This window comes from Aythya marila (genome assembly GCF_965140915.1).
Source record: "Aythya marila genome assembly, chromosome: 19".
Classification (NCBI taxonomy): Eukaryota; Metazoa; Chordata; class Aves; order Anseriformes; family Anatidae; genus Aythya; species Aythya marila.
Genome location: NC_139060.1, coordinates 7,495,696 through 7,509,917, shown reverse-complemented (window position 1 = coordinate 7,509,917; position 14,222 = coordinate 7,495,696). Strand labels below are relative to the sequence as shown.

General features: G+C 51.6%; 1 protein-coding gene across 10 annotated transcripts in view; it reads left to right on the top strand.

The window, feature by feature from the left end:
• Window positions 1-274: 274 nt before the first annotated feature.
• The window catches only part of PRRC2B (proline rich coiled-coil 2B), a 49,248-nt gene continuing 35,300 nt past the window's right edge, over window positions 275-14,222 (top strand). For 7 of the 10 annotated variants that reach the window (XR_014318840.1, XM_082775846.1, XM_082775845.1 and 4 more), the window contains exons 1-2: window positions 275-503; window positions 13,708-13,875. Coding sequence is in view for 9 of the 10 variants with exons in the window: in XM_082775846.1 (XP_082631972.1) it covers window positions 13,761-13,875 (115 nt within the window). In the remaining variant the exon portion in view is untranslated. Of the gene's footprint in view, window positions 544-13,707; window positions 13,876-14,222 lie in introns of all 10 variants that reach the window. The other 3 variants (XM_082775840.1, XM_082775842.1, XM_082775841.1) reach the window with 3 other exon arrangements.

Sequence of the window (14,222 nt, the reverse complement as noted above, 5' to 3'; positions counted from 1 at the left end):
TGACTTCACCGTCCCCAACCCCTCTTAATTACCCCCGTGAGGGGCTCGGTGTGTGGCGAGGCAGCCAGCCCTGCTGACTCTGAGGTGGTAAAAATCCCCCCTCGGGGAAACAACCTCCCCTCAGAGCTGAGCCGGAGCCTGCTCCGGCTGTGTGGACACGGGGTGGAGAGCGAGGCTGGGGCTGGAGGAAGCCGTCAGGGCTCAGCTCTGCCCCTTTCTTCCTCCTCCTCCTCCTCCATTTTGGGCCGCCCCTCAGTCGCCTGGCCGGCGGGGCTCTGCAGGCGGCGCTGTGCCCTCCCGGGCGGGATTGACAGGCCGGGCCGAGGGAGGAGGAGGAGGAGGAGGTGGAGAAGAAGGAGGAGGAGGAGGAGGAGGCAGCGGCAGCGAGAACCCGTATCGCCCCGCCGCCGCCGCGCAATCCGCCGCCATCCGCCTCGCCCCGCGCCCATCGCCCCTCGGCACCCGGCTCCTCAGGCGCTCCCGGCTCCCCGCCACCCCCACAGGTGGGTATCGGGGGGCCGGCGGCCGCGGGTGTTTGGGGCGGTGAGTGGGGCCGGGGGAGGGAGAGGGGGGAGGAGGAGGAGGAGGAGGAGGGAGGAGGAGGAAGAAGAAGAAGAAGGGGGAGGGAGAGGGAAGGTGGGACGAGGCAGCCCTAAAATGGAGCCGGAGCCAGCGGCTGCGGCACCCCGCGGCCTCCCCGCCGAGGGTGTCCCCCTCCCACACACACAAATAGGGGCGCTGGGGGCTCCCCCCCGTGATTTGGGGCTGCTTTGGCCCCGCTGTTTATTGTGTGCGGCCCCCCCGGGGTGCTGGGGGCGTCTGGGGCCGATGCGGGGCCTGGCCGCCGCCCCCCCCCCCCCCCCTCGTTCCCCCATTCCCCAAGCGAGGGCCGCGCTGTGAGGCCTGGGGAGAGATTTGGGGTGGATTTAGGGGTTTTTGGGACTCCCCCCTCGGCCGGGGCCCCCCACTTCACCCTCACACACACCCCCCTAGGGGGCTGGGGGCGGCCTCGCAGCCCGCCGCGCAGGCAGCTTGTTTTTTCCTCCTCGCCTGGAGGGTGACACAAAGATATTTTTGTCGCGCCGTGCAGCAAAAACAAGGGGGATGGATGGCACGGCGAAGGCTGCCCGGGTTTGTTGGCGTGAGGGGAGCCCCACGAAAGGCTTCCTGAGGCCGAGAGATGAAAAATACAGGCTGCGAGGCCGGGTGTCCCCCCCACACCACCACCACCATGAGGGGGGGAAAAATGGGGGGCTCACCCTGCAGCTGGGGGAAAGGAGGATGTGATCAGGGTGTTTTGGGGCTCGGCGAGCTCGCTAGGTGGGTTTGGAAAGGTGTTTGTGCTTTGAGAAGGAGTTTCACAGCTCGGGGGGGTGGGAGGGTGTCTGCTGCACCCCCAACAGGGGTCCTGGGGTGCAGGTGCTGGGCTCAGGGTGCTGGTTAGCAGCTAGCAGGGTTTTGTTTTTTTTCTTGTTAAGGTGACTACAGGCAACCCCCTCGGCTGGGAAATCAGAGCTGACCAGGTTTGAATGAGCTGGGAGTTCGGGGTTTTGTTAGGAAAGTTGTTTTGGTTTGTTCTGGGGGCTTTTTTGCTGTTGTTTTTTTGTCTTCCAAACATCAGGAAGGTGGGATACTCTTGAGTATCAGCTCATCAAATATTTGTGTATTAGCGTTAACTGGTGTTTGGGGCAATAACATATGATAAACAAATACGTTCGGTCCTTAAGTCGTTCCGTTTCTAGGAATAGGTATTAAATGTAAGCAGGTTGCAGTGGCTTCATCATCTGCTGTACCTGGCTGGGAGGGAAGGCATCCCTCCCATTTCAGGACTGAATCAAACTTCATAGGGAAGGGATTATATTTTATTTATTTTTTGCTTTGGACCTTGTTTTTTCTGGTTGGAATACCTATCTGCATGTCTCAGTTTAAACGAAATACTGTAAGTGGGCCTCAGTTCCATCAGGCTCCTGCAAATTTTTATGGGTACATGGGTGATGCTACTTCTTTCAGAACCATAGTCCAAGAGGTTCTTCCAGTTAACAAAATGTATTTGGGGGGAACGATAAAGAAGACCTCTTCCACGTGACCTCTTTGAAATTCTCTAGTACTTTCTTTTTATAGTTAAAAAGTTCAGATTAAAAATCATACTCAGACAAAATCACAAATGCTGCTTGAGATTAGTGTTCTTTTTCTTAATTACATGTTTCCTCCACCCAGTCCTAGCATGCGTGCTGGTAGCTGTATTTTGGTTTGGTGCTTAATTCGATAGCCACATTGAGCATAAGGTGATGCCTCTTTTATTCCTAGTCGCTTTCACTGGTCTGGTGTTCTGCACGTCTTGAGTAGATGTCACACGTCTTAGGACATCTTCAGCCGTGTTCACTGATAAGAAAACACGTCTGTGTGACTTGGACAGGCATCTTTTCTCCTAAAAATCAGTAAAACACATAGGCATTTATGCAGGTTTCCAAAGTTGTTATTATATGGTGCCTGTCACTTTGCATGGAATTTTTATTTATTTTTAGTCTATAAGAGCTATTTTTTTACGGGAGGAGCCAACTTTTTTTTTTTTCGAATTCAGAGACATTTTTCTTTGGTCCTACAGTATGTGTTTTGATAAACTTTGGGCTTTTTTTCTATTTTTGTGTGTGCATGAGAGCTAAAAAATGAAACTCAGCCAACCTGGATGAAGAAGGGAAAGTAAGTAAGTGTTGGAAAGGAGAGGCAGGATTTAAAAGTATTTTAGTTTTAATAAATATGAGTAATGTTCCTAAAGAATCATTATTAAAACGATTTAACTTTTATAGTGACATTTTAATAAAGCCTTTTATTAAAGCTTTCTGTAAAACCTAACTTCAAAGGCTAATTTGTGTGAACAACCTCCTCCTAAGAGTCGGGGTGGCATTAGAGGCTCTATTTTTCTCGTGCCTGACGCAACGCGCCCTGGTACCTGGCTGAGGGATGGTGTAAAGACAAATCCTTGCTCTTCGGGTGTCTGGTGCCGATGCTTTTGCATAGCTCCCGACGCCTGTACCGTGTCCTGCAGGCTTTCCCATACGAGGTGCAGCTGGCAAATCCCAGGACCATGTTTTTGGCGCGTCTCGTAGCGCCTGCAGTGTGCCTGAGCTGCACAATGCAGCGCCTGTTAGATTATCCCTTACAGAGCTACCTGTTTAAGGTCCAGGAGTGTGAGTTGCTCAAGGCCCTCATTGTGCTCACCTGAGTAATGGGAGGTGTTTAAAGGCGAGCTGGGCTAACTTTAAGTGCTGCTGCACCGAAAATAATAGCACGCATTTTCAGTTTTTGTTTTATGATGATGCTTGCCATGTACAAAGAGACCTGGCTGTGGCAGGGCTTTTCCTACTTGTAATTGCATGTTTTCTTGTTGTAGATACAGAAGCAGCAAGGGCAGCAGAAACTTGCTGAATGCAGGACGGTAACTTCAGGGTGAGGAGGGAGAGGCTTTATTGCAAGGACTGGATGTCTGTGGTCATCCTTCTCTTTACTAGATTCCTTCTTTTTTTCTGCGACTTGGCGATGAGCGTGGTGGCTCAGTATCCGGCCTCGCTCTTCAGCTCATCATGCCTTATAAGTGGGCTTTGTTTTTTGTGTGGCACTGACTCATTCTTCTAATAGGTCGATAATTTCACAGCTCCTTATCGCTAGTTTGTCATTTGGAACAGAAGAAATGCAGAAGTGAGACGGTGTCATCAGGCACTGAGGTGAAAGCACTGCGAGCAGGTAAAGGCCGGGGACGTGCAGCTTTTTCCTTCCACTGAACAGCTATTTCTAACTGCTGAAACGAAGTGATTTGGGTATGGTGTGCTCCTGGAAAGCCCCTGCTGAAGGTGGTTTCGCAGATCTATGCGGAAACCATCTGATTTGATTGAAATGGTCTTTCCCCCAGGAGGAAAACTGGGGCTGAAGCAGAAGATTGTATTTTACAACGTTAAGCCTTGCTGAAATGTACCTTGGGCTTGTCTTCAGTTAGCAACTTGTGCTTGTATTCAGGATGTTCTGGGAGCATGTGCTTCCTGTGCAGAGGCAACTGAGAAGTAGGAGCCCATGAGCAAACTTGTTCGGAAGTGTATAGCCACAAATTCTTTTATTCTTATTTTTTTTCCCTTCTGGAATCCCTGGTACAGTAACACAAGCGGTCTAGTAGCTGGTTTGGTGGCACTGTTTTGTTCCATGTTTACCTGTGGCATTGGTTTGTTCTGAAGCTGCTTGACTTGCGGTGCTGTGGGGTCTGCAAGGACAGATGGAGGTTTTGAGGTGGGAAAAGGTGTGTGTGTCACTCTGCAGGGGGCCATTCTGCTTTTTCAGTGTCTGGTTCTGAACATCTGAATGTTCAGGAAAGTGCTGGCAAGCTAGAAGGGGCAGGAGCTCACTGTTAGCTCTGGATAGAATCACGGAATTGTCTAGGTTGGAAAACACCTTCAAGATCATCGAGTCCAACCATCTTAAGAGACTGCAGGCATGAAGTTGTGGAGGACTGGTGAAAACAGCCGTGCTTTGGGTGCAGGGGAAGAGGTAATGGTCTGATCTGAGACATGTAAAAGTGGAAGAGCAGGGAAGGTGAGCCAGGCTTAAGTACAAAGACAAAAAAAAAAAAAAAAGACCAAGAAAGTGAGGATTTGCTGGTGGCAGGTAGCATCTGGCCAAGAGGACTCCTCTGTTGCAGTGCTGTGCTTGGAATATACAAGGGGCTTGAATTAGCAGCTGGGAGCATTCTCAATAGCCTTTGAATTCTAGATGAGTGGCACTTAAGAGGAGTAAACTATGCAGTATTTCCAGAGTTAGTGCCCTGCTGGAAGAGGTTTGACAGAGGAATCCTTCCCGGGTAGCCCTTGAGACATTTTGGGCACCACGTTTGGCTGTGATTGGCGCTGCAAGGAGCACGTAGAGGCAGGTTTGAAGAGCTTGCATTGGGACTTTGCCTCCCACAGGCACTTCTTGTGTGGGAATGTAGTGATTTTTTTTGGAAGTGTTCTGCAGTGGGGTAGGTTCTTCAGCTGTTCCTACCTGTATGTGGGCTGGGAGCCCGTACAAAAGCCTTGAGTGCTCTTGTTCAGAGTTTAGAGTGGGTTGTGAAGCAGGCAGGGGAGTAGGGACATGCTTGAGAATGTTTCTTCACGGCTGGAATAGTGCAAAGTATGGTTTTATCTTTTTTCTTAAATAACCGAAGCATCAAGCTCCCACCTAGCAACTGAAACTTCACGGCCCGTCATTTAGGAGTGGTTTCACAGGATTTGAGCATTCCTACAGCATTAGCATTCCGCATCTGAGCAAAACGTTGCTTTACTGACGGCTGTGATCCTGCTGTAGGACAAGCAGTGCGTGGGGTCGCTCATCTAGGAGGTGGCAGCAGCTTTCCCTGCCCCAGCATCGCAGACCTGCTCCTGCACACCTCCCCTGGACCAGGACTTGGCGCTGCTCTGGGCCACGCAGCGTTAGGAAGGTGAGGTGATGGAGAGGGTGGTTCCTCCAGCCCCACAAAGCTGGAGGAGAAGGGTCTGTTTCTTGCCCTGCCGCTCAGCAGAGCTGCGTAGCTCCCTGGTGTCATTTTTCTGTCTGGAAAATGTGAGTGGTGACGCTCACACACCTTGTCAGTTATGCACCGAGAATATCTCTGTAAATTAAGGCATCTGTGAAATGCTTTCGCTTCCTGTCCAGCTCAGCATAGTGCAGATGCCTCGTGCATGGTCTGAGTTGCTCAGCTCCCTCGAAAAGCAGTTAAGACCTCTCCTGTCATCAGAGCACTGAGCCACGCTGCACCTCACCTTGCAGGTTTTTACAGCTTTGTACCTGTGTCCATTTCCCCATCGGATCCCTTTTAGCATCCTCGGCATTCGTTTGTAGTGCAAATGGCTCCTGCGACTGGGGCTCCTGTAAGGAAGGTTGCTGGGAAATGCTGCTGTGCCCTGGTGTTGTGAAAATCGGGAAACCTCAAGTAATGCTTCCTTGGAAGCTTGGGTATCCGCAGCGCGTGTGAACCAAAGGCTTGTCTGAACTGCTTGGAGTCTTACTGATGGTTTGAACCCACTGTCAGTCCTGATGGCTGTGGGAAATGGGCCAGCGGCTGGGGAAGGGACAGGTCTGCAGAGATCAGCTCAGCTGGAGTGTGCAGGAGCCTCTCCCGTGTGTGTGTGCCGAGGGGTTGGCGTTTGCTGCCTGCAGGTTAACAGCACCGGGCTTCGTCTGTGCGTAACCTGAGTGGGAGCTGAGGCCACCAAGTCAGCAGCTGGCTGGGAGCGTGGAGAGGTTCCCAGAGCCAGGTCGGCTGGAGAGAGGCTCGTCGGCACGAGGTGAGCTCCCACCTCCCCGTGGCAGCCTGATCCTTCCTTCCCGAGGCTGCAGAGAAAACAGAGCTGCTTACTCAACGACTGATGGCATTTGTGTGGAAAGAGCTTTATCTGTTGCTGAAGGAACATCGTAACCCTCAAGACTGCCAGCTCTGCTCCGGTTTCCTCTCCTGGTTCGGTGACATCTCTGATCTCCTGCTTGCTTGTTTACTATAAAACCTGTGCTCACGGGTAGGTGAAGTAAGTTCCTGAGCGTGGGACCAGATGAAGGGCTTGTGAAAGGCTGGTTGTGACTTCACTGGAAGAATCGGTGCGGCTGCTCTGTGGAACACATCTGTTCCCTTGCAGCAGCCTGGATTGCAGTGCTTTGGCTCGTCCCTTGTCCCGGTTGTGTTGGGCTTTTCCCAGGTGAGCTTTGGCTAATGGCTAAAGGCTTACGGTTGGATTTGGGGGCTGGCAGCGTAAGTTTTTCATCTACATCACTCTAGCCATGTCTCACCTTGGCTACATGGGTATTCTTCCTACAATAACTTTTAAAAGCCCATGTGGCAGGAACATGAGGACTCCACAGAGAAGACATAAGAGAATTTCACAGTCTTAAAATGTGGTGGTTTGGTTTTGTAGTTAGTGATGGAAGTGTCTTCACCAGTTTGGAGCCAGATGTGGAGACTTGAGCTCTTGGTCCAGAGACCTGGTGCTGTTCATGAGCTGAGAACTTGTGTGGGTGCCTGCTCTGCTCGTGGGCTCCCTTGCAGCAGCAGGCAGGATTGGGCTCGCTTTGTGAACCAGCGGGCAGTCTCTTCCACTGGAGGAGATGCCATTCTAGACCTGCCAGCTGCTGCTGCACTACACTCCCTCCCGTTCTCACTTCTTTTGACACTTTTCCTCCTTTATGATTGAACTGGAGACCTGTTTTCTTTGAGGGTCTTGGCAGTGCAGGTTTGGGTGGCTGTTTACAGAACAGGAGCCCAAGGAGGTAGGTGCAGACACCTGAGCTCTGGGACCTGCGTTGCTGCCTGCAGTGTTACTGGAGCAACCAGCGGGCTCTGCCTTGGTTACCCAGCCTGTAAGAGAGCATTGGCCCTGGAACCCTTCAGGAGATCTGTACCAGCTCCTCAGGGTCTGTTGTTGTTGCTCAGATACCTAAATGCCCAGCTTACCTTACAGTTTAGCTGAATCCTGCCAGGAGGTTTTGCCAACAGAGAAAATTCTGGCATAATGCTCTGTTTGGATTTACATTGCTTGTTTGCGATCAGCCTCTTTGTTTTGGTGTTGAGGGAACAGGACCTGGTGCCTGTGTATTCTCCGTGGACGTTCAGCTCTCAGGGGATGCAAAGCAGGGCAAAGGGGAAGGCAGAAACCCTTCAGGTGCTGTAGTTGCTGTGCTTCAGCTCTGGATGTAGTTGTGGAGGAGCCAGAGCATAAGTACAGCTCTAAGGGTAGAGATTTGCATCTGTGTCTGAGCCCTCCTTCGAGTGGCTCTGGGAAGCATTAGCTCACTTCCCTTTCCTCTGGTGCTAGGTGGGTTGGATTTGTTGATGCCACAGGTGGCTCTGGCTCAGCAGAGCTGCTCCATCCTCTGTGGGTTTTGCCTCTGAAATGTGAAACAAGGCAATGTTCTTCTCTATTCTCGTTGTTTCTTGCTGCAGAAGAAATGCCTCCAGAAAGTCACGGCTTCAGAACCTGGGGAGATATGTTGATAGGGTCATTGGGGTCGGTTTGTGCTAGGGCTGATCTCATCTAACGGCGTTCTGGCCTGGCTGAGAGGGTGAAGAGCGTGGTGCTGGCAGGCCGTGCTTCCAGGCTGCTTCGTGTCAGGGAACTTGCTGCATCCCTGCAGTAATCAATTCCTGATTCCGGGAGGTATGAAAGCCCTGCAGTGCTGCTGCTTGGGTTGAACATGCAGTTATTTTTTCCTGACAAGCTGGCACCAAGGGGTCAGTTCCTTTATTACAGCATGATGGGTGAAAAAAACTTGGGTTTGCTGCTGCTTGAGAAGGAGGGGGAGTTTCAGGAGCAGAGGAGCTCGTAAGCACTCTGCGGGCTGCAGGCCAGCATTCTGGCTGGATTTTCCCCCCCCTGTTCTCTGTGCTGTAGTTCTGCATGCTCAGGATGAAGTCTTTCTTATCTTTGTCTGTTTGCTCAATTACTGGAGGTCAGGGGCCCTCTTCGGGGTGGGGCATTGTCTGTCCAGAGCTCGTTAATGTTTTTGTGTAAATACAGTTGAGCTCTTCTCCAGCCTCCAGGCTGCATTATCTGTTTCACAGTGTTACGAATCCATCCTTTCTGGCTGCCTTCCTCTGCTCCTGGCCTTCCCAGCTCTGGGAAAGCTGTTTAGCAGAGAGGTGAGGCGTCTGAAGTTCGCAGGCCAAACCTGAGGCACGGAGGTCTCTTTTCTCTCGAGCTGCCCAGTGGCCCTGCAGCAGCGATTCCCAGCCCGTGGGTGCATTTGTTACGTTCACAAGCGAGGCAGCAGGTAAGCGTGGTGAAGACAGCTCAGAAAATGAGATCAGGTCATCTTCTAGGGCATGCCCTCTTGGTTCCCTCTTCAGGCCTTATCTTGGCGTGCACAGCTCCACGCCGCAGGGTGAGGGCTGCGCTGCCCAGACGCCTCGGCCTCTCCCCGGTGGTGCTGTGCACGTCTGGGTCACGGTTCCTTGGCTTCCTGACGCCTGCTGCCTCCCTGCCTCCAGCCGTGTCACTCGGCTGGCAGCATACCTCTGCGATAAATCACGGGAGATGTGATCCCGGTCTCCCGTTCCCTGTCGCTACAAGGAGAGCAGATTGACAGGAGATGCAGGGAGCAGCTGGAATGGCGAATACAGGAATCCCTGCTGCCCCAGGTGCCTGCTCAGCTATGCAAGGAGGGGCCCCTGGTGAGCCACGAGCCACCTTTGCTGAGGGGCATCCATCTCTTTGTGCTGCTGATGCTGACTTGCTTCTCTGCTCTGGCAGGATTCGGTCCCACGTTCGGCATCTCAGCAGGCCCTGACAGGTGCATGAACAAATCCAAGCAGCTTCCCCTGGGCTGTGCGACAGGCTGAGAGCCTGGCTTCTTGTGGGCTAGGCTCTTGCTGCTCTTCTGCGTTCATCCTGTTGACTTCGTAGTTGGGTGCTGGTACTCTCCTGGTGCTCCCCTGTTTATTAAGCACTCTCTCCTGGGACCTGCGTGCTCACCTTGTCCCTTCCGCTCCAGGCTGGTGATCCCTGCCCGGCCCCACAGGACTTGCAGGGGATATGAGTGAATGTGGCACCAGGCCCCGAGGGCAGCTGGTCCAGATGCTTCACCAGAGCTCTTCCAAGGGCAGCCGGTGGCACCTCTCACTGCTGAGGAAGGTGGTGACCGTTTCCCAAATAGGTGCTTCGTGGTGGGAGGTGTTCCAGGAGAAGCAGTGGGGTGTCCAGGAGAAGCAGTGCTGAGTTCCTGTTGACAGATAAACACGGAGCTCTGAGGGCTGCTACCGAAAAGCAGCTGGCTGTATTTAAGGAAGAGCAAACACCACTGATCTGTAAAACCATGCCTTGTTCTTTTATAAGGCCATTACCAGTAACATTAGGAACAACAATAGATCTCAGCTGAGCACCAGCTCTAAACACTTTCTCTTCCCTGGAAGTACAGTTCAGCTTTTTGCAACCTGTGCGTTTCTTAGCAATTCATGTAAAATTTCAGGTCAAGAATCTTCCTGCTCTGGAGAAAAGCCTTTTCCGTGTTAATCTCCATCCTGTTGCTTTGTTTTGTGTTTGTGACTGCTGCCATTAAAAGATCAAGGAGTGAAGGTCTGCAGCAAAGAGCCTGCAGTGGCCCAGGTTTTGCCCAGGCGATCGTGCGCGGCGGTGTGTGAGTATCTGAAGCGATTCCTTCTGGTGTGCGTGCTACCTTTGATCAATCTGTTTGCCCTGCTCAATTAAGGCTGGCTAACTTCCAGGCATTCGAGCTCCATTGAAGTCTTGTGAATAAAACACCAGCAGCCCTGCCTCCTTCCTACACAGCTTCGCAGAGAGCTTTGTAGACGATCCCGTTCGTCAGGACTCTTCTCCCTTTGGCTGTTTCCAGCTCAGGGTTTTCCAGCTGTTGACCGCTGCCAGCAGCTCGAGCTCTTCACGTGGCTCCTTTTGCAGGAAGGGCTCCCAGCGCTTGGTAGATCCCTGCTGCAGCTCCAAGGAGGAGAAATCCCCCTTTAAAAAGGGGTTAGGTGGGGTCAGTGCCCACACATCAAGCGCGGGGCAGCACGGTGAGGGCACGAAGGCTCCTGGCAGCAGAGCTCTGCCCAGGACATAATTTTGGTGAAGTTATTTGTACCCTGGGGCCTCTAACATAACTGGTCACACTGCAGTGTTTTCAGAGTCCTCCAAGATGCTCAGCATTTTGCACTCTGCTGTCCGTGGACATTGCAGGAGACCTTGCTAGTCCTGAGAACAGAAAGAGCTGAGCTGTGTGCTAAAGCTGATAGGGAACCTTCCCTGAAAGACCTGTCTAAACCCGGAGAGGAAGCTTGCAGAAATGCAGGCGATCGATTTTGTTGGTTGCTCGTTCCTCTGTAACAGGGAATAATGCTTTCCTCAGGGTCAGCGATCGGTCAGGGGACCAGGAGCACAGGTCAGAGGCTGTCGGTTTCCACGTGGCAGCATCGGCAGGTGCCTCCTGGTTCTGATTCTCCTAACAAAAAGCGTGCAGGCCGGCAGCTTAATTCTCAGTTAAGTTGATCTGTAGCAGAAATGGCTTCTCTCTGCAAGACGAGAAAGCTTTGGCAATGCCTGCCTGGATTTTCTACGTGAGGGGAACACCAGAGCCGGTGTCACACAGCCTGCGGAGGCTCCATGGAGCTCCACATCACTGCAGCCTCCTTGTATGCAGGCCTGCTTGGAGTCACCTTAGCTCCCCGTGGATTTGTGCTCCCCCTGGGAGCTCACGCCGGTACGTAGCACACAAACAAAACTGCAGTTTGTCTTCTCGGCTTTAGAGCTCTGAGGGAGCACAAAGCACGTCTGAATTTCCCTCAGCCAGACGGCAGTTGTGGCTGCCCCAGAAAGTTGGACGAGGAGCTCATTCCCAGCGTGTCCCCGGCTCCTCTGCTCTGAAGTGGTTGTTTATTCCTCCCGCATCCTTTTAATGATAGAAGATGTAATCAGGAGGCAGCTGAGACCCGCTTACATAACTGGTTGTCAGGGTTTCTCTTTGGCAGCGTTACCCGCGTGCTGTTTGCATGCTGACTTTGAGGAACTTGGGGCTTTGCTGTTAACTGGCTAATTCCTGAGCCTGATGTGATGGTTGGTTTTATTCGAATGCCTAATCATTTGGTCTGCTTCGAGGTTTTCTAAACCTCAGAATGGACTTTGCTGCTCGGGATTGTGTGAGGCTGATACGGGATCAAAGAGGTCTGGGGAGGCTCCCTCCCTGAGGCTCTGTGCCCCTGTAAGAGGAGTGGCCGTGCTCCTGCCAGGGCAGCTGAGGGCTGCTGTGCTGCTCCCTCTGCCACTCGTGCTGGTCCAAGGCTCCCCACAGCCCTGCTGGTTCCAACAGGACATGGTTCAGCCCAGCGTCTGCCCTCCTGCCAGCCCTGCGCTAATCACAGCGTTCTCCCTTTCTCTTTTATGTCTGTCCTACTAAGAAAGTATGGTGGAAATGGGGAAGGGAGGGAGGAGCTGTTGTTTTCTTTGGCACACGGTGACCATCTGAGGATGGAACCAGCCTGGAGCCAGAGATCTGTTTGCTGCTCTGCAGGAAAAGGTGTCTGAAGGACGCTGGCCAGCCCTGCTGCCTCCGCAGGCCTCTGCTGCAGCTGCGTGGAACTTTTGATGGTGTTCCTGAGCACCCCGAGGGCTGGGACTGAGTGACAGAAACCACTTTTCATCTTTTGTCCCCTGTCCTGCCCCTTGCTGCCTTGCACGCCGAGCCCACAGCCTCTTGCTCGTGCCAGGCCTGATGGAAATCCTGCACCGTGGGGTGTTTGCTGTGGGGTGCCAGGTTTGGTGGTCAGAAACTTGCTCCCTGGCAGCAGCCTTGGCTTGGCTCTCTGCAGGTTTGCAGTATGCTCTCAAACTGGCTGTGTCCAACCTGGTTGTGCTCCGTGCTTGCTCTGTGTATAATGTAATGGACTAATCCTCTTACCCAGGAATCAGGTCTGATAAGGCATTGCTGGGGGAAGCTGTAGCCTCTGGTCAGCGACGCTCTCTTTCAGAGTGCTGAGCGGTTCTGGCTGCGTTGGAAGCATGCTGTCAGCTGGAGGAGTTTCAGAAAGGCTGAAAGGTGGAAAGGTCTGATACGTATTTATATATATATATATAGCTTTTTGTTACTCCTAACGCAGAGCTGCAACCATGAGATAGGACCTAGCAGATGGTATAATAAAGCTGTCAGCAGTTATGGGCTTGAAGTGGAGATTTTGCAACAAGAAATCTGGAAATCTAAATTACGCGTGAAAAGGTTAGATTAAGCTCCGAGATCTCTGGAAAAGTGAGAACAATGAATTATTCCTTAAAAACGCGAAAGAAACATCCACTGAGAGTAAGCAAGGTTTCTTTTCTGAGATAAATACTTGTCATCAGCGTTGGCGTTCCCTGTGTTTCAGCTTTGTCCTAGGCTCTCGGAGCGAGGCAGAAGAAGCAGAGGGACTGCCTGAGTGGAGGGCATTAATTGCAGTATGTTGTGCCGGCCAAGATCAGAGTGAAAAATTAGCAAACCACATCTACTGTGGAAAGTAGATTTATAGCTAAAAACGGTGTTTGAGGCGACAGAGAAAATAGTCTTTTTTATAAAGTGTTTTTGGGATTTGTAGTTGAACTGCTGCACCCATGGTTTCAAGGGTCTGAACCTGTTTCATTTGCGCTGGTTTTCAGACTCCTTCACTCTCTTATGGCCAGCAGATAGGGAAAAGGAATTTGGAGAAATTACTGTTATGTTCAGGTGATGCCTTCAAAGCATTAATTGCTGGTCCAAGTCATTAACTGTCGCCAGCGTGAAACCATTATCGTAAATGTAACGAGCTCAGCTAGCAGTGCACTTCAGTGGGAAATCAGATGATAAATTCCAGTGTTGGACGAGCTGTAGTCCTTTTCCTTCATTTGTATTTAGGAATCCTTGTGTGTAGCTGCTTGTGTTAGATTTATTTTAAAGCAAGGACTAAGTCGACCACTCTATTCTGTTCCTCATACATAAAGAAGTTCACCTTTTGGCACCAGAATGGCAGGAAAAATATGTTGCAGTGTGTTCCTGCACTTATTTTAATGTAGGTTATGAATCAGGAGTCCCCAAAGCAACTAAGGGGGAAGGGGCTAAAACCTTGTAACCTACAGTGTCTGCTCAATGAATCTGTCTGCAGTTGTAGCAGTTGTGCCTTGTTTACTGTTTACTTATCCCTGGCTAAACAATCTGATGGCATTTCCCTGCTTCTCTCATTAAAAGGCAGATCGGGAGCGGCGCAGAGAAATTTCCTTACTAGATGACATTTCATCGCAATGTCCGATCGTTTGGGGCAAATAACCAAGGGAAAGGATGGGAAAAGCAAGTACTCAACTCTCAGCCTGTTTGATAAGTATAAAGGAAAGTCAATAGAAGCTATCAGAACTACAGGTAAGGAATACCTTCAGCAAGCTCCCTTTGGGGTCTTCTAAATCCTGTTGCAGAGCTAATTCAAGTTGTTGGCCCTGTAACTGGGATGCCTAACGGGAAGGGGCTGGGTTGCAGAGCTGTTAGTACTGGTATCTATGCATGTGTGTAGGCTCTGAGGGAAATGGTGGTGATTCTTTGTGCTGCTGAGCTGCTGTTATCGTAGAGCCATGGAGGAATTCTGGCAAAGCAGCTGGGAGACCGTTGGCCTTTCAGTTTAGCTTTTCATTTGGCAGAGAGGAGCCTCATGGTGTTCAACAAAGGCAAGTGCAGGCTCCTGCCCCTAGGGAGAAATAACCCCATGCACCAGC